This window comes from Balaenoptera acutorostrata, chromosome 1 (assembly GCF_949987535.1).
Source record: "Balaenoptera acutorostrata chromosome 1, mBalAcu1.1, whole genome shotgun sequence".
Lineage (NCBI taxonomy): Eukaryota > Metazoa > Chordata > Mammalia > Artiodactyla > Balaenopteridae > Balaenoptera > Balaenoptera acutorostrata.
In genome coordinates this window covers 109,057,578-109,079,843 of record NC_080064.1, presented here as the reverse complement: position 1 = coordinate 109,079,843, position 22,266 = coordinate 109,057,578, and the positions used below count along the sequence as shown (strand labels likewise).

Here is a 22,266-nt window from a genome sequence, read left to right as displayed (position 1 = left end):
CCTTCCTTAGCCCCCAATCTAAACATATCTCAAATCCTAAATATTCCTGAAAACCCATCTCAAATATCACCTCCTACAGGAAGGGTTCCCTTGTTTGTTCAGCTGGAATTGACCTTTCCCTCTCAGCTCCCACAGAGCTCAACCTGCACTCTCTTTATCATCCACCACAATAGGCCTTCCACTTTTGCTATTCATGTGGGTATCACCTCCCCATAAAGACAGGCATCAGGTTATGTGTGCAAGAACAGAAAGATTCAGAAGGCATGTTCAGAGAAACATTGACTTTAAAGAATAAGTAAGATGATTTTTACTTTATTCTTTGTAGTTTCCTCTAGCCAGTGTTTTTCTAAATATAGGTTGTAACTCATTAGTGGGTTATGAAATCGATTTACTTGATAGAGAGCACATTTTTCTCCCTTTTTTTAAGAAGAAGAGAAGAGAAAATATCAGAGTATATCACAAATAGTAAGTATTATTTTGTGAAACCTGTTGCAATTTATATTCTTTTGTGAATGTGACTAGGAGGCCATGTAAAATGTGTTTCTTACTGGGGGTTGAGGTCAGGAGAGGTCTGTTCTACTGTACTGAAAGGGTCGTAGAACATGCCATCCCAGAATATGCCACTTTGGCATATTGATCATTTTGAGCTGTAGGCACTTGAAAAACAGGAAATGCAGGGACAGACTTTCTTTGAACTCCCCTTATCTGCTTAAGGACAGATTCTCCAAAGGAACTCAGTTGTCATAAATGCCCTCCCTGGAGAGTTTCATTGACCAGGGAACATTGACTCTTCACAGGATAGGAGACCAGAAGTCGAGACCACACTCAGACAAACTTTGTCACAAACTATCATACCTCCCACCTATTCTTCTAGGGCCTATTCATTTCTCCTCAAAGTCATTTATTCTCCCTTAAGAGGCTTGTATCCCCTGTCCCCTTTCCCTATTAAGAAAGATATTTAAGTCTGAATTCTAAGCCACGTCGGTGTGTTACTCATTTTTTTCCTGAGTATCTACCATGTATACATGAGGTATACATGTTAGTAAACTTCTGTTTGCTTTTTTCTTGTTAATTTCTCTTTTTATTATGGGGGTCTCATCTAAAAATTCAAAAGGTCAGAGGGAAAATTAGTTTTCCTCCCCTACAATGCATGTATTGATGTTATTTGTATCTATTTTGTATATCACTTTTCCTTGAAACACTGACTCTAATACCAAAAAAAAAAGTAAAACACAGAACTTTTTTTCCCCCTGGCTTTAATGAAAGCAAACTCATGAATAATATTTTCAAAACCTGCTTCTTTGCTTAGTTCATTTTCTTTCTTTCTTTTTTTTTTTTTTGAATTCTCCTAATTCATCACACCCCCACCCCCACCACCACTTTCCCCCCCTTGGTGTCCATACATTTGTTCTCTACATCTGTGTCTCTATTTCTGCCCTGCAAACTGGTTCATCTGTACCATTTTTCTAGGTTCCACATATATGTGTTAATATACGATATTTGTTTTTCTCTTTCTGACTTACTTCACTCTGTATGACAGTCTCTAGGTCCATCCACCTCACTACAAATAACTCAATTTCGTTCCTTTTTATGGCTGAGTAATATTCCATTGTATATATGTGCCACATCTTCTTTATCCATTCATCTGTTGATGGACACTTAGGTTGCTTCCATGTCCTGGCTATTGTAAATAGAGCTGCAATGAACATTGGGGTGCATGTGTCTTTTTGAATTATGGTTTTCTCTGGGTATATGACCAGTAGTGGGATTGCTGGGTCATATGGTAATTCTATTTTTAGTTTTTTAAGGAACCTCCATACTGTTCTCCATAGTGGCTGTATCAATTTACATTTCCACCAACAGTGCAAGAGGGTTCCCTTTTTCTCCACACCCTCTCCAGCATTTGTTGTTTGTATATTTTCTGATGCTGCCCATTCTACCTGGTGTGAGGTGATACCTCATTGTAGTTTTGATTTGCATTTCTCTAATTATTAGTGCTGTTGAGCAGCTTTTCATGTGCTTCTTGGCCATCTGTATGTCTTCTTTGGAGAAATGTCTATTTAGGTCTTCTGCCCATTTTTGGATTGGGTTTTTTTTTTTTAATATTGAGCTGCATGAGCTGTTTATATATTTTGGAGATTAATCCTTTGTCCATTGATTCGTTTGCAAATATTTTCTCCCATTCTGAGGGTTGTCTTTTCGTCTTGTTTGTAGTTTCCTTTGCTTTGCAAAAGCTTTTAAGTTTCATTAGGTCGCATTTGTTTATTTTTGTTTTTATTTCCATTACTCTAGGAGGTGGTTCAAAAAAGATCTTGCTCTGATTTATGTCAAAGAGTGTTCTTCCTATGTTTTCCTCTAAGAGTTTTATAGTGTCCAGTCTTACATTTAGGTCTCTAATCCATTTTGAGTTTATTTTTGTGTATGGTGTTAGGGAGTGTTCTAATTTCATTCTTTTACATGTAGCTGTCCAGTTTTCCTAGCACCACTTATTGAAGAGACTATCTTTTCTCCATTGTATATCGTTGCCTCCTTTGTCATAGATTAGTTGACCATAGGTGCGTGGGTTTATCTCTGGGCTTTCTATCCTGTTCCATTGATCTATATTTCTTTTTTTGTTCCAGTACTGTATTGTCTTGATTACTGTAGCTTTGTAGTATAGTCTGAATTCAGGGAGTCTGATTCCTCCAGCTCTGTTTTTTTCCCTCAAGACTGCTTTGGCTATTTGGAGTCTTTTGTGTCTCCATACAAATTTTAAGATTTTAAAACACAAAACTTAGGCTCAAATTCCATCCTGGCTGCTTTTTAGCTGGGTGACCCATGTATCCAGGTGTCTCATCTTCACCAGAAATTTTCTTAACTGTAAGACAGGGAAACAAACCTCTTCTTCCTTTCCTGGGTTCTTGTGGAATCAAATGAGAAGACATAAGTGAATGGCTTTTGTGATTCATAAGGCACTCAGGAACCCAAGTATTCTTAATGTCTGGGCCACAGTCTAGCAGGATCTCAAGATGCTAATCATCTAGAGATTAAATAATGTACCAATTGTTTCCTATGTATTAGTCTTTCTTTCTACAACATGATTGTAATGTTCCCAAAGGAAAGATTTAGGACTTGTATCAATTAGTGTTTATCATAATGTTAATTAAATTGACTAATAATTATTAATTTATTGCCATGTTGAAACTCTGCTCTAAGTATTTTGCATTACTTGTATTTATCTCATTTTATCCCTATGGCAATCCTATGAGGTGTCTACATTTATTGTCACTATTTTACAGATATTGAAACTGAGACACTGAACTCCTATTCTAGCTCCATATCTTTTCTCTTCCAGCTTTTCCCAGACAAATGAATCCGGGAACATTCTACTATTGCCCAGACAGTTCAGGCTGTCTCATGATTACCAGAGGCATCTAACCAAGGGCCAAAGACATTTCCCTGCACTGCCCCTGAAGCCTGGACTTCCCCAAGTGGAGATACAGCCTCTCCTCTAGCCTCCACACTCATGGGCACAGAGAGCATTAGTAAAAATGCAAAGCTGTTGCTCTTAGTTTTAATACTCAGGTGCAAGTGACTGACAGATGGCCTTTTGGAGGTGGAGAGTTCATGGGCACCTAGACAGAGGGAAACCAGGGGAAGTCTGGGCCTGCTTCCAGAGGGCCCTAGGGGCTCAGGGCTCAGCATCCGTGGTGGGTTGAATAGTGTCCTCCCCCAAAATTCATGTCTACCCGGAAGCTCAGAATGTGATTTTATTTGGAAATATGGTCTTTGCAGATGTAACTAAGGGTCTTGAGATGAAATCATCCTGGATTGAGGGTGGGATAAGTGAAAGGAGAGGGAGAGTTGGACGCAGAGATTCAGGGAAGAAGGTCATGCGAAGACAAAGGCAGAAATTGGAGTGATGCTGCCAGAAGCCAAGGAACGCCAGGAGACACTGGAAGCTGAAAGAGGCAAGGAAGGATTCTCCCCTAGAAGCTCTGGAGAGAGCATGGCCCTGCTGATACTTTTTGATTTCAGACTACTGATCTCCAGAACTGTGAGAGAATAAATTTCTGTTGTTTTAAGCTAGCAAGTTTGTGGTAATTTGCTATAGCAGCCCTAAGGAAACGAACACAGCATCCTTGCAGCAGTTTGGGTGTGAACTGTCCTGAAGAGCAAGAAGAGTTTGCCACTGCTGCAGACGACAGCGGAGTCAATCTGGGTTCTTCCTGCCCTGGTATGGCCTCAGGGAGTCCTACAGACGTCCATGGCTGGGAGAGGTCAACCAGTGTCTAGAGGCCCTCAGTGCCACTTGCGAAGATGGAGATGCCCTGAGGAACTCTGGGTTGAACAGGTCAAGGGGCTCATGAAGGGGCCAGTCTGATAGCTGTGGAGTACCAAGTCTCCCATTCTTGAGGCCTTTTCTTCTCCACTGCCATCTCCCTTCCCTCCCTCCCACCTTCCCTCCAAGTACAGTGTATACTCTGCTTCTTATCACACTCAAATCTCCCTTCTCACAAATAAAAAGAACCTAGTGTCTTTCATGAATACAGGATGGTGTATTAGTTTCCCATTCCTGCTTTAACAAATTACCATAGATTTAGTGGCTTAAAACAACACAAATTTATTCTCTTGTAGTTCTGGAGGTCAGAAGCCAAAAATGAATCTTAAGGGACTAAAATCAAGTGCCAGAAAGACTGATTCCTTCTGGAGGCTCTGTGGGGAGAATCCACTCCTTGTCTCTTCTAGCTTCTAGAGGTTGCTGGCATTTCTTGGCTCCTGGCCTCATCACCCCATCCCTGCTTCTGTCATTACATCACCTTCTCCCCACTGAGCCTCGTGCCTCCCTCTAATAAGGTCTGTTGTGATTACATTTAGGGCCCACCCAGATAATCCAGGATAATCTCCCTGCCTCAAGGTCCTTAACTTAATCACATTGGCAAAGTCCCTTTTGCCATATAAGGTAACATATTCAGAGATTCCAGGGATTAGGATGCAGGCATGCTAATGGGGGGGCTGTTATTCAGTCTACCACAAATATGAACCCCTCTCTAAAGCACCTCCCTTCAAGCACTGATCCTATTAAGCAGGTCACTAGTGGTGAACTCTGCCCTCAGCAAAGGTCACCAGAAGCAGGCTAATGGTTGGCTTTAGCCATCTGTGGGCAAGGGTTACAGCCCAGGGAAGCTACCTTCTGCCCTCTTTTGGAGCCAACCTGCAGGAAATTCCTTCCAGACCTGCTGTTGGCCTGCAAATTCCTGAGAGTTCCCTGAGAGCTGGGAGGGGCGTGGATACTGGGTCCTTCTGAGTGAGGATTCAGAAGCCAGGGTTTCTGGGTAAGCAGGAGGAAGAGAGTCCACTGAAGCAATGAGGCCCTCAACCCTGTGTTCAATCAGGCACCTCCTGTCATTTCCCCTCCCAGCTTCCAGTATGTGCCCTTTACTTGGTGTTTTCTGCTTAATATGAACTTTGGAGTCCCAGCACTTTGGTCAGAGTCCCTGGCCCTGGCACTCACTAGCTGTGAGAGCTTGGGCAAAATACTCAAAGCTTCCCAGTCTAAAATGAGGATGATAAAACATCTACTTGCCTTGCAGGGTTGTCATGGTGATTAAAAGAGATACAAAATATAAAGCATAGTCAGAAGTGACTGAGCTTAATGCATAAGTGGTTGTTATTTCTGAACTTCAGTGTACAATATGTCCCTATGATGACCACAGTTGCCCCTTGGGACACTTTCTCCTGGTGGCCCTCTTCTCTTTCCAGCTCTCCTTCTGCCTCTTGGTGTTCTCTTCATCTACCAGCCCCACCACTGGTCCTGCTTGCCCAGGATGCCTGCCTCAGTCCTCTTCTCTTCTCCTTGACCCCTGGGTAGATCTCATCTCATTCCTTGCCTTCTGTTACCCTTATCTATCTGCTAAGGGCTTCCCCCAAAGTAGCTCCAGCTGACCCCCTTTGCTGTTTAAATTAATATTCCTAACTCTTAGTGAATGTGTCCTAGATGGATAACAGGAATATCAACTTCAATGTTGGAAGGGCCTTTATGCAGCTTCTTGGTTCCAAAAGCAATTTCTTCTCCCTACATTCTCCACCTTAGTGAAAAACTACCATTATCTCCTAGCTTCTCAAGCCAAGGAGAGGCTCCTTCCTCTCTTGCATTCTCCAAATACCTAAATCACCAAATCTTATCAAATTTACTTTCTACAATTCCCTCAAGTCCATCACTGTATCTCTGTCCACTCCTAGCCACTGCCTTAACTGAGGCCACCAACAGCTCTGATTAAAGGACACAAAGTCCAATAAACAATCCAGTTCCATGACCAACTTTTTCTGGAAACAGGCTGGACATGATGAAACTTTTAAAAAGAACGTGAATTTCTTTTTGCTTGATTTTCTTTTTTGTAATCTGAAAGCGGAAAATTACTTAAGTACCTAAAATAATTAAATTTTGATACTGACATTAAAAAAATTGGGTACTACTTCACCCTAGGTTTTCAAACCAATGAAGACATTCCAGAAGTTTTCTATTAGGCCTAGGAAGTTTGACCTTCACAGAACAGTGGCAGGAATATCATCTTTGTCCTATTACCCCAAAGGTGTCAAAGCTAAAAATGCCTGTGGCAGTTTGGGAAGCCCTGAAGGCACTGGAGAACTCCTCACTCCTCCCAGAACAGGCTCACAGTGAGAACCAGATTCTGTTGTCTTGGCCTTGTGGGGCAAATCCCCCAAGCAGCTGCTGATGGGTGAGGCAGCAGTGTCTTGCTAAGGCCTGACTCTCCACTGGGTGAGAGGGATTGGGTCAGACAGGCCCACTTCCTCAGAAAGTGAGTGTGTACACACCTGTTTCCACTGCCTGTTGTTTCTTGGCCCCATGTGAGGGCTGGGGGCTGTCAGCTGAGTAGAGATCACCTCCATGGTTGAGGCCCAGAGCCTGGCTGTGTAGCAGCCCTGGAAGAAGGATCAATGATGCAGACAAGGCCCTGCCCTTAAGGGGCTCACCTTTGACAGGAAACCAGGAAAGACCAACCAGGGAGGGCCTCCCCTGTTCCACCAGCAAGAGACCAGTGCTCCTCCCTCTCTGCTTTCTTTCATCATTATCCTTCCACACCCTGCAAGCATTGAGTTTGGTGAGTGAGCAATCCACTGCTGTGGCAGGAGGACAGAGGTGGGTAGAAAAATGAGGAGGGGGTGAAGGCAGGATATAGACATTCCTGCTAAGCTAGGAACGCCTGACCTGCCTTAGCCATGACAGATGCCCATGCTGACTGCAAATTTCAGGGCCACAGGGAGATCTTAGATATCTGCTTTTAAATCTGATGTAGTATCCCTTCAGGGAGTATGATCCTGGGGAGGAAGAGCCCTGACATGGAAATCTATGTGCTCAGGGGTCTGCTGAGCCACTAATGGCTCAGACATGCTGGAAAGTCACTCACTGTCTGAGAACTTCAGGCTGCCTCTTTGAAAACAAACTTCAGTGGATGAGATGCTGGGTGCAAATGTGCCAACCCTGCACAGCCCTGAGTCACTGCTGCTTCTGCTTATATCTCACAGAGTATAGATCCTGAGGATCCCATCTTGCAGTGTTGGTCTGAGCAGGGAATGAGACCCTGGGTCTGTTTTAGTTTTCTAGGGCAGCCATAACAAAATACCACAGACTGCGTGGCTTAAACAACTAATTTTATTTTCTCACAGTTCAAGAGGCTAGAAGTCCAAGATCAAGATGTCGGCAGGTTGGATTTCTTCTGAGACCTGTCTCTTTGGCTTGCAGATGGCTGCCTTCTCATTGTGTCCTCACATGGATATCCCCCTGTGTTGTCTGTGTCCTGATTGCCTCTTCTTATAAGGACACGACTCATTTAGGGTCCATCTTAATGACCCCATTTTAAACTTAATTGCCTACTTAGAGGTCCTATCCCCAAATACAGTCACATTCTGAGGTACAAGGAATTAGGGCTTCAACATATGAATTGTTGGAGGGCACAATTCAGCCCATAACAGGGCCTATTCTGAAAATCTCTGTGAGCCTGGGGCTGCAAACTGGGGACCCACTGTCAGGAGAAGCTGCAGTCCACATTGCTCTTTTTTTCCCCACACTCCTTGCAAAGGGCAAAAAAGTTTTCAAAAGTATGTCTACTTTACTTTCTATTCCCCTCAGTGAATTCTCACCCATCTCTGGTAATGCTTTTATCTATCAACTGTGCTGAGACAACAAAAACACAAACTCTGGCCTCTTCCAGGTGCAAACAAGCGATGATCAAGGTTAAAAAGAGATGTCATCTGAGACCCACATAATAGCTCCTATCTGAGTCTTGTGTAGTGTGGGCTCTACAAGATACTGTCCCACTCCCCCAGTTGAACAGGTTCATTCCTAAAAGACAGTAAGAGACCTTAGACTTCTGCTCTCATCTGGTGCAGGAACTGCCCCTCTGAGACAACGTCAAATCTCTGCCCTTACAGATCCTGGGGCCAGCAAATGGGTGCAAGGGAGAGGAGCAGGGTCTTTTCTGCCTTCCATTGGTTCAGTGCCTCCCACAGCTTGAACTCTGAGCGCCTTGACCTGGATAACTTCTCATATAACCACACAGACCTCACGCCTATGCCTCTCGGGATGTCTTCCAGGAAGAATCAGTCTCCTGCCGTGGAGCCGAGAACAATACCGACAAGACCGAGTCCCCGGGGAGTGGCCTAGGTTATGGCGGCCCTTGAGCTCCCGGCCGTCCATCCTCTTCCCCACAGCTGCTCCTTTGGGCTCAGGCCGGTCAAACCCACCCGACTGTCTGAACTGAATGCCATGCCGCAGACACCAGATCCTTCCTTGTCCTCTGGTCTATTCCTGCACAGAGCTACCGGTACTTGTCTGAGTGGGGTTGGCATTTGAAAGAAAAGGAGCAAGGCTGAGGAAAGTGAGAATGTCAAGGGCTTAAAATAACAGGCGAAATCGTTCAGGCCCGCGCGGGAGTTTTGAGAGAGAGGGTGGAGTAAGGGGATGAATGGCCTCCGCTAAGTTCCTCGCTGAGGAGTGACGCCCGGGCATTACCGACTTCCAACACGCAGCCAGGTTGCAGGAATCCCTCATTTTCCCCGGCAGAAACGGGGCGGGACCGACCGAGGTGGCGATTTCCCTCCGGAGCTGGAGAGCCACGCGGGGCGGGGCCCTTTCCAGCGGGGGTGAGGAGGTCAGACATGCGCGCGGCTCTCAACTGCCTGAAGGCCAGCCCCCGCGCGCTCAAGCCCGCGAATCCTGAGCGTCCCCTAGTGACTCTGCCTGCTCTAACCTCCCCCCCCAGCCCCCCCTCCTCCCGGGACAGATTACAGCTCTGGGCCACGGTCGACTAAGAAGACGCCCTAGAAGAGCCCGACCCTACGGGAGGACCCGTGGCCGCCTCCAAGAAGCGAAACTGGGCGCCCTGGCCGCGCCCAAGAACGCAGCGACAACCTCGCCAGTCCAGAGAAGCCGACTGACCAAACTCACTCAGATCTTGACACCCCGGAAGGCGGCCAGCAAGCAGGGGACTAGGCCGGATACCTGGCCTTTCTTTAGCCTATCTGTTGGAGCCTAACGCTCTGCCCGCTCTAACGGCCTCTCCTCCCGGGGTATGCGAGGGCCCGCCGGGAGAGCACGGACAAGTGGCACAGCTTCTTCCAAGTGCAGTTGTGGGTGGCTCTGAAAAGAGCCTTTGGATATGATGGAACCTCGAGCCGAGCGCACACTGCTTAAGCCCGCTCCCCGCGGATGCGGCGGGCCAGCTGGATGTCTTTGGGCATGATGGTCACGCGCTTGGCGTGGATAGCGCACAGGTTCGTGTCTTCAAACAGCCCCACCAGGTAGGCCTCGCTCGCCTCCTGCAGCGCCATCACGGCCGAGCTCTGGAAGCGCAGGTCGGTCTTGAAGTCCTGCGCGATCTCGCGCACCAGCCGCTGGAAGGGCAGCTTGCGGATCAGCAGCTCGGTCGACTTCTGGTAGCGCCGGATCTCGCGCAGGGCCACGGTGCCCGGCCGGTAGCGGTGCGGCTTCTTGACGCCGCCGGTGGCCGGCGCGCTCTTGCGGGCCGCCTTGGTGGCCAGCTGCTTCCGCGGGGCCTTGCCACCGGTCGACTTGCGGGCAGTCTGCTTTGTACGGGCCATAGCGAAACGAGACACGAGCTCGCCGGCGCAACGCTGCACAAGGAGAGGAACCGGGATCCAGCCCGCCGCAGCGGTCTTTATAGGCACAGTCTTTTCCCGATTGGGCGGGACAATAATTGAAAGTCCCGCGCTGGCTGTCCATTGGCTGTGACGTCATCGGCCCTAGCGCCACTGATTGGCTTGGGCAGTATCCCCCCGCCTCCCCGCCTCCCCGCCTCCCCGCCTCCCCGCCTCCCCGCCTCCCCGCCTCCCTTTCTACTGTCCAGTTTGCCAACAGTTTTCCCTGCCTTGTTTTTCCTTTCTTTCAGAGTGAGAGTCAGTTTTGAGCGCAACTGTGTCAGAATGTTCCTCCTCAGCCCTTCGCTCCCTTGGAACGCGCTACCCGCGAAACCCTCTTTCTACGCTTTCTAGCTCCCGAATTGAACCTCAACCTTCTGTTTGGCCCCGCCGCCCCCGGAACGCCTTGTTGCCTTCTCCGAGCCCCCTAGCTTAGTTGGCATGACGGATCGTTGTGTGGTTTTTGGTTTTCTTTTGTTTCCGCCTTTCCGTGCTTTTCGGATCGGAAAGTTATCTGCGCCCCCCTCCCGGCGCAAGACTCCGCCTCCGAAAGCCTAAGTGGGGACCTGTATCTCCGCCGCGAAGGCGCCTTTTTTTTCCCCTTTGAGACAGTCGACTCACTTAAGCCAAACTCCAGGTCCGCCACACTCCCGAAAACTGTCCGTTCCCCTAACCGACTGGGGTGAACCGGGCGTGTACGTGTGTGAGAGAGGGAACGTCCCCTTGGTACTAGACCTCAAGTGTTGGGCAAAGGCCTGGGGAACAACTATAGAGTTGCTCATAGGCATCCGACTCCGAGTTAAGGCATCGCGGGTCGCCTGACGGAGTACTTAGAACTGAGTCGACCCTGGCGCCTAAGAGGCTTGCTACCTTGACCTGAGCTAATTAATCTCCTGGATTTACAACCCGTCGCCCCCCCCAACTCAAGCAAAACACCGGTAAGGTACTCAAAGATTCCTAAAGGATGGGCGAAAGGTACTCCCTTCCCCTCTGTACCCCTGGGCCGCACGTTTACTACTGAGAAGGGTGAAATTGAGCAAAGCAGGTGCTGGAACAACTCTTTTTATTTGAAAAAATGGGTGGCTCTGAAAAGAGCCTTTGATTTCAGAGGTGCCCCTTCGAGTAGGGGGCTTGGGAGAGCTTCCGGAGACCGGCCTCACTTGCCCTTTGCCTTGTGGTGGCTCTCCGTCTTCTTGGGGAGCAACACAGCCTGGATGTTCGGCAAAACGCCGCCCTGGGCGATGGTGACTTTGCCCAACAGCTTGTTCAGCTCCTCGTCGTTACGAATAGCCAGCTGCAGGTGACGAGGAATGATGCGCGTCTTTTTGTTGTCTCGGGCCGCGTTGCCCGCTAGCTCCAGGATTTCGGCGGTCAGGTACTCAAGAACTGCCGCCATGTACACGGGCGCGCCAGCCCCCACCCGCTCGGCGTAGTTGCCTTTGCGCAGCAGGCGATGCACTCGCCCCACCGGAAACTGCAGACCTGCGCGGGACGACCGCGACTTGGCCTTGGCGCGGGTCTTACCTCCTTGTTTGCCACGACCAGACATGACACCCACAGGCACTGCAAACTGCTCCCGTTCGATGGCTAACAAAATCATCCTCAACCGCGCCGCTTCACCCTTTTATAGGCAGAACGGCGATTGTCTACGGAGCAATTTGATTGGCTACAGCACAGCTTTGTCCTGATGACCAATAGGATAGCTCAACCAGAATCCACTCATTTACATAACCTCGTCCCCCTCGCAAGAGAGCCACTGAAAACTCGCGAATCGCAACGCGGCGTAATCCGAACCTTAATTTGCGTACAGCCTCTATAAGTACCGAGTCGCTTCCGGTAGCCTCGGTGCGGCTGTTGTGTTTGCGTTCGTGGTGGTCTCTGCAGCTCGTGCTTGCCGTTATGCCTGAACCGGCAAAATCCGCCCCGGCGTCCAAAAAGGGCTCGAAGAAAGCTGTCACCAAAGCCCAGAAGAAGGACGGCAGGAAGCGCAAGCGCAGCCGCAAGGAGAGCTATTCCATTTACGTGTACAAAGTGCTGAAGCAAGTGCACCCGGATACCGGCATCTCGTCCAAGGCCATGGGCATCATGAACTCGTTCGTCAACGACATCTTCGAGCGCATCGCGGGCGAAGCGTCGCGCCTGGCGCATTACAACAAGCGCTCGACCATCACGTCCCGGGAGATCCAGACGGCCGTGCGCCTGCTGCTGCCCGGCGAGCTGGCCAAGCACGCCGTGTCCGAGGGCACCAAGGCGGTCACCAAGTACACCAGCTCCAAGTGAGTTCCTGCCGGGATGCGGCGCTCGCACGAGGCCCCGAGCCGCTTGACTTTCCAAAGGCTCTTTTCAGAGCCACCCACTTTCTCAGTGGAAGAAGCTGTCATGTTGTTTTACACAGGTTTTTTGTAGCTCTACTTTGCTTTTTTTCCTCACCTAGTTAACGTTAAGAGCGTTCACAGTCGTTAAGTACGAACGCAGCTATTTCTTTCAGATAAGTGATGGAGTATTTTTACCTAGTTTGGGAGAACCTAATGGGGTATAGATGTGCTGTGTTTTGTCAGAACTCTTGGAACTGTTTCAATGATGTTGCTTTTTATGAACTTATGTATGCAAGATAAAGTTCGAATATCAAAGGTGCTACCATCTGGTGTTCCCAAGTGGTAAACAGTCGTGGTACTTAATTTTTTGTATTGTGTGGTCGGTGTTGTTTACAAAAAAGGGATAACTTTCACTTGGTGCTAACAAATTCCTTGCGTTTGTGTTATCTTGCATTCCCAAGCACCTGCGTACCCAGTTTATGTGTAGATTCCCCAATAGGGAAACTGGAGCTTGCTTTTGATACCTAGGAATTAACCATTCTTCTGGTGGTTTTTGTCTGCCTCATCTTAGGTCAAATCACATAAAACTTGACTAATACTCGGTGATAGTGTTCTCCCCAGAGAATTGCCTCTTAGAAAAGCTTACCCAATTTAAAAGATATGTCCATACAATGGAAATAAGATATGCATAATTTCCGAAGCAGGAAAATATTTGAAATGTTCAAGGAGCAGAAAGCCCCAATATAGCTGGGAATGCAAAGGAGACTGGCTTCAGAGGTTAGTGTCGGTGCTTTGGGAACCCTTGGATTGCTTTCTGTAGGGACATGGATAACAGGACCTCATTAACCTTAAAGTAGGTCACTGGTTGCTATGGTGAATCATAGATCCTAGATTATCCATAGAAGCAAGGGAACCAATTAGAAGGGCTATTACAGTGTTGCAGGCTAGAGCAGTGACTCTTTACAGTGGCTTCTCTTGTTGCGGAGCACAGGTTCTAGGCACGTGGGCTTCAGTAGTTGTGGCACGCAGCCTCAGTTGTTGTGGCTCACAGGCTCTAGAGCGCAGGCCCAGTAGTTGTGGCACATGGGCTTAGTTGCTCTGCAGCATGTGGGATCTTCCTGGACCAGGGCTCAAACCCGCGTCCCCTGCATTGGCAGGCAGATTCTTAACCACTGTGCCACCAAGGAAGCCCCTATAGCAGTGACTTAAATAAAGTCTCTTCTCCAGACCAGCAGTATTAGCATTACCTGAGAATTTATTAAAGGCAGAATCTTCAGACCCTAATAGTTTGTGTTAACGAGCCCTCTGGGTGATTCTGATGCATGCTAAAGTGTGAGAACCACTGGGTGGTCTAGACATGCTGGATTGGAGAACAGTGATAATAATGGAGATGGTGAGAAATGTTGTGATTACGATTATATTTTGGAGGTAGTACTGTGGATAGGAGCAAAACCCCTAGATTTTTAGCTTGAGCAACTGCGTAAACAGTGGTGCTGTTGATTAGGATTGAATACTGGGAGGAGGGATAGATTGGGGCATTGAAGGGAGATCCAGAATTCTGATTTAAGATTGAGAACCTTCAATATATGGAGTTGACATTCAACATTCAGCTCGATAAATGGAGTTGGCAGTGTGAGAGATGCATCTAGAGCTCAGCGAAGAGAACACGAACCTGCTTTTAAAAAAAGTGCACAACCTAAAAATTGAGAAGTATGTTTTATTCGGTGGACTTAGCTGAGGAATTAAGCCTGGGATACAGCCTCTCAGATCCAAGGGACTGTTCCAAAGAGGTATGGGAGGAGCCAGGATATATAGGAGTTTCTGATGAAAAAAATAACCAAACATATAGTCGAACATAAAAAGATTACTGCTAATCACAAAAACAGACATCTCAAGTTAATGATTTTAGTGCTTTCCTAGGTATGGGAAGATACAAGAGTTTGGGCTTATTGAAACCATTTCTTTGATATGCACCTTAACTACGTAGGGCCATTATTTTGTTTTTCTGCATCCTGAATCTCCTCAGGGTGCACCGTCAGGGGTGGCTGCAGTGGCTGAGGGCTTTTTGGCCACAACATCTTTTGCTTACTGAAATGGCAGGCGACATTCTTTGTCCACACTCTAAACACAGCAGTGGGGATGAAGGCTATCACCTTATTCTTCTAGACTTTATTTCTCCTTATATGTTTCCTTAACGTATTCTTTGAGATTTGATTTCGTATGTGTTTATGTAGTATAACTTAGTAGTTGATAGCCCTATAATGTATGTTATTGACTATGTAGCATTTTTCTTATTCTGTTTTTCTAATTTTATGCTGATTTTCATTAAGGAACTCACCTTTCTCAATCCCTTATGTAGGTGGAGCTCAAACTTGACTGCCCATAGGTACCTGGAGAACTTTTAGAAATACTGATGTCTGGGTGCCATCCCCAGAAATTCTGATTTAAGTGATTTGGGACACAGTCATCACTTGGAATTTTTAAAAAGTTCCCCAGGTGACTCTAATGAGCAGTCAAGTTTGAGAACCATTACCACATGTGTTTCCCAGAAAACAGATCTTATCTACAGTTCTTAGTGTTGGCATGATTGGTTTAAATGTAGTCCCAACCACTTCCCACACTGATTAGCTCAGGAATCTAGACCAATCTAATCAGCACAAACATTTCAGAAACTGAACTACTGGGAATGTAGATTGCTCTTATCTTTTGGTAAAGAATCTTCTTTGCTTTCAGGAGGCTGCAGCAGAATGTAGTGTTATGTGGGTGTGAAGGCAAGAATGATTGTAGACAACAGGAGGGCAACTGCTGAGAGGAAGAATTCAGCCAGCCTCAGAGCCCTACTTGGATCTTGAAATATTTGAGAAATAATAATTTCCCAGAATAAAAGGAAAGATGATAGACCTTTTATCTTGGAAGGTCTCAAAGAGACCAAATAGGGTAGATAAGGAAAAATAGAGGTGCTCCAACTACACATTTGGACTAAATGTCCAAGTTTTAAAATCAATATTTGACCAGGGCCAACGATTAATATTGCCATTAAAATGAAGGACAGTCTAGGATTTTTAAAAATCTGAAATTTTATTTAAAAATTAAATAATTCTATTATTAAAAATTTTAGTTTGCATTAGTTTCTTAGGGCTGCCATAACAAAGTCCCACAAATTGAGTGGCTTAAAACAACGGAAATTTATTCTGTCATCATTTCTGGAGGCTAGAAGTCTAGTCAATGTGTTGGCAGGCCCCTGTCCCTCTGAAGGCTCTTGGCCAGGATCCTTCCTTGTCTTTCAGCTTCTGGTAGCCCCAGGTATTATTTGGTTTATGACAAACCCTGACATTTGTCTCAATTTTCTTCCTGTGCATTTCTATATATATATATATTTTTTATTATAAAGACACCTGTCATACTGGATTAGAACCCACCCTAATGACCTTATTTTAACTTGATTACATCTACAAAGACCCTATTTTCAAATAAGGCCACATTCTAAGGCACTGGGGAGTTAGACTTCAACATATCTTTTGAGGGGACACAATTCAACCTATAACAGTAGTCAACAGCGGGGGTAGGCTGAATAGGGCTCCTAAATATGCCCACATCTAAATCCCTAGAATCTGTGAATATTACCTTAAATGTCATAGGGGACTTTCCTGGTGTGATTTTGAGATAGGGAGATTATGCTGGATTATTTGGGTGGACCCAAATGTAATCACCAGTGTCCTCATGAGAGGCAAAAAAAAAGCCAAGGGAGGAAGAAGGTGATGGAAGCAGAGAGATTTGAAGATGGTACGATGCTGGCTTTGAGAATGGAGGCAGGAACCATGAGCCAAGAAATGCCTCTCTAGAACCTGGAAAATGCATGGAAAAGGATTCTCCCCTAGAACCTTTGGAGAGAGCAGTTTTGAGACCCACCTGGTGAAACTGATTTTTGTGCTTCTGATCTCCAGAACGTTAAGAGAATAAATTTGTGTTTTAAGCCACCAAGTTTATAGTTATTTGTTACAGCAGCCGTAGGAAATGAATGCAACACCTTTATAGCAGGGGTCCCCAACCCCCGGGCAGCAGACCGGTGGGGGTCCACGGCTTGTTGGGAACCAGGCCGCACAGCAGGAGGTGAGCGGCGGGCGGGTGAGGGAAGCTTCAACTGCCGCTCCCCATTGCTCGCATTACCGCCCCCCACGCCTGTCTGTGTAAAATTGTCTTCCACAAAACCGGTCCCTGGTGCCAAAAAGGTTGGGGACCGCTGCTTTAAAGGATATTTTTTTGACAATTGGAGAAATTTGAATATGGATTGCATATTGGTTAATATTACTGAATCAATATTAAATTTTTGGGGGGTAATAATGGTACTGTAGTTACATAGGAGAATGTCCTTGATTTTAAGAGAGACATGTAAATAAAGTAGGGAAAAGAATGAAATTTTGCCATTTGCAGGAACATGGATGGACTTGGAGGGATTATGCTAAGTGAAATAAATCAGAGAAAGATACTGTATAATATGACCTATATGTAGAATCTAAAAATTACAACAAACTAGTAAATATAAAAGAAGCAGACTCACAGATACAGAGAACAAACTAGTGGTTACCAGTGGGAGAGGGGCAATTTAGGGGTGGGGGAGTGGGAAGTACAAACTACTGGGTGTAAGATAGGCTCAAGGATGTATTGTACAACACGGTGAATATAGCCAATATTTTGTAATAACTGTACATGGAAAGTAACCTTCAAAAATTATGTAAAAATTTTAAAAAATGTTTAGGGAAAAATGTCAAGATGTTTACAACTGATTTTCAAATGGTTCAGAAAATGCAAATGCAGCAAATAGTAACAATTGGTGAAACTAGATGAAGATAATGCTGGTCATTGTACAGCTTCTTTCAACTTTTCTATAGGTTTGAATTTTACAAAACAAAAAATTGAGAAAATTTTAAAAACTTGTAATCAGACTTAATAAACTAGTACAGAAAACTTTCATAGACGTTAATTATTCCATTTTATTTTTACAGTATGTTAACTGATAGAATTTCAACATATGAACATATAAGATTTTTTTACTCCATTATATTTAAAAGTCTTATGTATGTTTGAGAGTGATCATCTATATATTAACTAGAACTCTGAATGATATCCTTTGTTCATACTTTGCTACAATTATTAGAGGTAACTGATTTATGTGGTTGCACTAGCCAAGGGATGCCCAATTAACATTGATTTAGACATTCATTATTCTGCCTTCTAAGGTTGGAGGTTGAAACTGAAGTTGGATAGGGGATTTTAGTGAAACACTGAGACCACAGCTAGATATGGAAAAAACCATATCTAGACATGTTATAGCGATTCTAAAAGCATCCAGAAAAAAAAGGATAGATCACCTACAAACGAGCAAGAGTCGGGGTTTTAGAATCTACCCCTTTGTCCTTTCTCTTCCTTGAACTCCAGTTCTCATATTTCATATTCCCAACGTGGGAATTTGGTATTTCCTATTTGATATTTCCACCTGGATAGCTACCAGTAGTCTCAAAATTTTGTCCAAGACATTATTCTAGGCTTTCCCCCTCCAAACCTACTTGCCTCTCGTATCAGTAAGTTGCAGCTCTTTCCAAGTGCTCAGTCCAAGAACCTGCAATTAATCCTTGATTCCGGGCTTCCCTGGTGGTGCAGTGGTTAAGAATCCACCTGCCAGTGCAGAGCACATGGGTTCAAGCCCTGGTCCGGGAAGATCCCACATGCCGCGGAGCAACTAAGTCTGTGCGCCACAACTACTGAGCCTGCACTCTAGAGCCCGCGAGCCACAACTGCTAAGCCCGTGCGCCTAGAGCCCGTGCTCCACAAGAGAAGCCACCGCAACGAGAAGCCTGCACACCGCAACAAAGAGTAGCTCCCGCGCGCAGCAACAAAGACCCAATGCAGCCCAAAAATAAATAAACAAATAATTTTTTTTAAAAATCCTTGATTCCTCTCTTTCTGTCATAACCTATATACAGTTCATCAGTTTAATTTGAACTATATCTTGACTACTTTTCATCATCTCCACGGCTACCACCCATCTCTCTCCTGAGCTATTACTGTAGCCCTTTTGATATTCTCCCTGCCTCTACTCTTGCTCACCTATAGTCTATTTTTCAACATAACATCCTGGGTGAGCTTTAGCGTAAGTCGAATAATGTCATTACTCTGATCAAACTCTCCAAAGGCACGCTAACCTACTTAGAATTAAAGACAAAATCTTTGCAATGCCCTAGAGGCCACTCAATGGCATACATAATGACTCTCAACTACCTTTCTGATCACATCTCCCTGCAGATCTTTCCTTTGCCCACTGTGCTTTAGCCACAGTGGCCTTGCTTATTCCTTGAACTCCTCAAACTTGTGCCTGCCTCAGGGCCTTTGCACTTGCTGTTTTTTGTTCTTAGAATACTCTTCTCCAAGATATCCTATGGCTTGCTTTCTTTCTTCATTCAGGCCTCTGTTCAAATATTAACTGAAAGGAATAGCAAAGTGAGACACGACGTGTGTCTAGACTAAAAATTGTCTAGATGAAATGTGGATGAAAAATGTCACCTGCCATATCAGTAATCAAAGGATGTTGTGGCCATCAAGCCATCAGCCGCTGCAGCCACCTCAACTGTACACCCTGAGGGGATTCAGGATGGAGAAAAACAGGATACTGGGCCTAGACAGTTAAGGTGCATATCAAATGAATGATTTCAATCAGCCCACTCTTTCACCTTCCCATAGAGAAGTGCTAAATTTATTAACTTGAGATAGTTTGGGTTTTTTTTTTTCATTAATTAGAATTCTTTTGATGTTCAACTACCTGGTTTGTTTTTGTAAAAGTGGTATATATTCTGGTTCCTCCCATACCTCCTTGGAACAGTCCCTCAGAGCTATCTGAAAGGCTGTCTCTTGGGCTTAGTCCTCAGCAAGTCGCCGAATAAAACTTGATTCTTAACGCAGATTGTGTTTTTTTTAGTCGACTTACAGATTTTCTATACGTGCTGGGGCCTGGTCAAGGTATTGCTTTTTTTTTTTTAACAGTAACATTACATTTAGTTTCCTGAGCTCAAGAAAAATGCATTTACAAAGTATTGACCCAATGTAATTGCTGCAGAGCAACCACTGCGTAACTTTTTACCCCATCCTCCTGAGTAGATTTACAGTGATCATCACCAATCGCTAACCGTTTCACTGGAAAAGGCAAGTTACTTGCATGAGAATGAACAATTACTCTAGCTAGTTCTTAACCGATCGACACAATCTGGTCCTACCTTGGGATTTTTCCTTTATCCTAAGGAAGAGAGCAAATTTACACTACGAAAGGAGTAAGTGATACGGAAAAGAAGCATAACAGAAAATGAAAATAAATTGGATAACAGCTTCTTCCACTGAGAAAGTGGGTGGCTCTGAAATACTCACCGAGTATTAGTCAAGTTTTATGTGATTTGACCTAAGATGAGGCAGACAAAAACCACCAGAAGAATGGTTAATTCCTAGGTATCAAAAGCAAGCTCCAGTTTCCCTATTGGGGAATCTACACATAAACTGGGTACGCAGGTGCTTGGGAATGCAAGATAACACAAACGCAAGGAATTTGTTAGCACCAAGTGAAAGTTATCCCTTTTTTGTAAACAACACCGACCACACAATACAAAAAATTAAGTACCACGACTGTTTACCACTTGGGAACACCAGATGGTAGCACCTTTGATATTCGAACTTTATCTTGCATACATAAGTTCATAAAAAGCAACATCATTGAAACAGTTCCAAGAGTTCTGACAAAACACAGCACATCTATACCCCATTAGGTTCTCCCAAACTAGGTAAAAATACTCCATCACTTATCTGAAAGAAATAGCTGCGTTCGTACTTAACGACTGTGAACGCTCTTAACGTTAACTAGGTGAGGAAAAAAAGCAAAGTAGAGCTACAAAAAACCTGTGTAAAACAACATGACAGCTTCTTCCACTGAGAAAGTGGGTGGCTCTGAAAAGAGCCTTTGGAAAGTCAAGCGGCTCGGGGCCTCGTGCGAGCGCCGCATCCCGGCAGGAACTCACTTGGAGCTGGTGTACTTGGTGACCGCCTTGGTGCCCTCGGACACGGCGTGCTTGGCCAGCTCGCCGGGCAGCAGCAGGCGCACGGCCGTCTGGATCTCCCGGGACGTGATGGTCGAGCGCTTGTTGTAATGCGCCAGGCGCGACGCTTCGCCCGCGATGCGCTCGAAGATGTCGTTGACGAACGAGTTCATGATGCCCATGGCCTTGGACGAGATGCCGGTATCCGGGTGCACTTGCTTCAGCACTTTGTACACGTAAATGGAATAGCTCTCCTTGCGGCTGCGCTTGCGCTTCCTGCCGTCCTTCTTCTGGGCTTTGGTGACAGCTTTCTTCGAGCCCTTTTTGGACGCCGGGGCGGATTTTGCCGGTTCAGGCATAACGGCAAGCACGAGCTGCAGAGACCACCACGAACGCAAACACAACAGCCGCACCGAGGCTACCGGAAGCGACTCGGTACTTATAGAGGCTGTACGCAAATTAAGGTTCGGATTACGCCGCGTTGCGATTCGCGAGTTTTCAGTGGCTCTCTTGCGAGGGGGACGAGGTTATGTAAATGAGTGGATTCTGGTTGAGCTATCCTATTGGTCATCAGGACAAAGCTGTGCTGTAGCCAATCAAATTGCTCCGTAGACAATCGCCGTTCTGCCTATAAAAGGGTGAAGCGGCGCGGTTGAGGATGATTTTGTTAGCCATCGAACGGGAGCAGTTTGCAGTGCCTGTGGGTGTCATGTCTGGTCGTGGCAAACAAGGAGGTAAGACCCGCGCCAAGGCCAAGTCGCGGTCGTCCCGCGCAGGTCTGCAGTTTCCGGTGGGGCGAGTGCATCGCCTGCTGCGCAAAGGCAACTACGCCGAGCGGGTGGGGGCTGGCGCGCCCGTGTACATGGCGGCAGTTCTTGAGTACCTGACCGCCGAAATCCTGGAGCTAGCGGGCAACGCGGCCCGAGACAACAAAAAGACGCGCATCATTCCTCGTCACCTGCAGCTGGCTATTCGTAACGACGAGGAGCTGAACAAGCTGTTGGGCAAAGTCACCATCGCCCAGGGCGGCGTTTTGCCGAACATCCAGGCTGTGTTGCTCCCCAAGAAGACGGAGAGCCACCACAAGGCAAAGGGCAAGTGAGGCCGGTCTCCGGAAGCTCTCCCAAGCCCCCTACTCGAAGGGGCACCTCTGAAATCAAAGGCTCTTTTCAGAGCCACCCATTTTTTCAAATAAAAAGAGTTGTTCCAGCACCTGCTTTGCTCAATTTCACCCTTCTCAGTAGTAAACGTGCGGCCCAGGGGTACAGAGGGGAAGGGAGTACCTTTCGCCCATCCTTTAGGAATCTTTGAGTACCTTACCGGTGTTTTGCTTGAGTTGGGGGGGGCGACGGGTTGTAAATCCAGGAGATTAATTAGCTCAGGTCAAGGTAGCAAGCCTCTTAGGCGCCAGGGTCGACTCAGTTCTAAGTACTCCGTCAGGCGACCCGCGATGCCTTAACTCGGAGTCGGATGCCTATGAGCAACTCTATAGTTGTTCCCCAGGCCTTTGCCCAACACTTGAGGTCTAGTACCAAGGGGACGTTCCCTCTCTCACACACGTACACGCCCGGTTCACCCCAGTCGGTTAGGGGAACGGACAGTTTTCGGGAGTGTGGCGGACCTGGAGTTTGGCTTAAGTGAGTCGACTGTCTCAAAGGGGAAAAAAAAGGCGCCTTCGCGGCGGAGATACAGGTCCCCACTTAGGCTTTCGGAGGCGGAGT

General features: G+C 46.3%; 5 protein-coding genes across 5 annotated transcripts; 2 read left to right on the top strand and 3 right to left on the bottom strand.

The window, feature by feature from the left end:
* Window positions 1-9,287: 9,287 nt before the first annotated feature.
* On the bottom strand, window positions 9,288-10,190 carry LOC114237146 (histone H3). Its single transcript, XM_028165439.2, has one exon. It carries the CDS (start codon window positions 10,099-10,101, stop codon window positions 9,691-9,693), a length of 411 nt encoding a protein of 136 aa, XP_028021240.1. The 5' UTR covers window positions 10,102-10,190; the 3' UTR covers window positions 9,288-9,690.
* A 1,014-nt stretch (window positions 10,191-11,204) lies between these two features.
* LOC103018010 (histone H2A type 2-A-like) lies at window positions 11,205-11,883 on the bottom strand. Its single transcript, XM_007177945.3, has one exon. It carries the CDS (start codon window positions 11,756-11,758, stop codon window positions 11,315-11,317), a length of 444 nt encoding a protein of 147 aa, XP_007178007.2. The 5' UTR covers window positions 11,759-11,883; the 3' UTR covers window positions 11,205-11,314.
* Window positions 11,884-11,918: 35 nt separating this feature from the next.
* On the top strand, window positions 11,919-17,053 carry LOC103018297 (histone H2B type 2-E-like). Its single transcript, XM_057546400.1, has one exon. It carries the CDS (start codon window positions 12,058-12,060, stop codon window positions 12,436-12,438), a length of 381 nt encoding a protein of 126 aa, XP_057402383.1. The 5' UTR covers window positions 11,919-12,057; the 3' UTR covers window positions 12,439-17,053.
* A 2,847-nt stretch (window positions 17,054-19,900) lies between these two features.
* On the bottom strand, window positions 19,901-21,038 carry LOC103018579 (histone H2B type 2-E-like). Its single transcript, XM_007177947.3, has one exon. The coding sequence runs from the start codon at window positions 20,902-20,904 to the stop codon at window positions 20,524-20,526; it is 381 nt and encodes a 126-aa protein (XP_007178009.1). The 5' UTR covers window positions 20,905-21,038; the 3' UTR covers window positions 19,901-20,523.
* A 44-nt stretch (window positions 21,039-21,082) lies between these two features.
* Window positions 21,083-21,757, top strand: LOC103018846 (histone H2A type 2-A-like). The gene has a single exon (XM_007177948.3). The coding sequence runs from the start codon at window positions 21,204-21,206 to the stop codon at window positions 21,645-21,647; it is 444 nt and encodes a 147-aa protein (XP_007178010.2). The 5' UTR covers window positions 21,083-21,203; the 3' UTR covers window positions 21,648-21,757.
* Window positions 21,758-22,266: the final 509 nt, after the last annotated feature.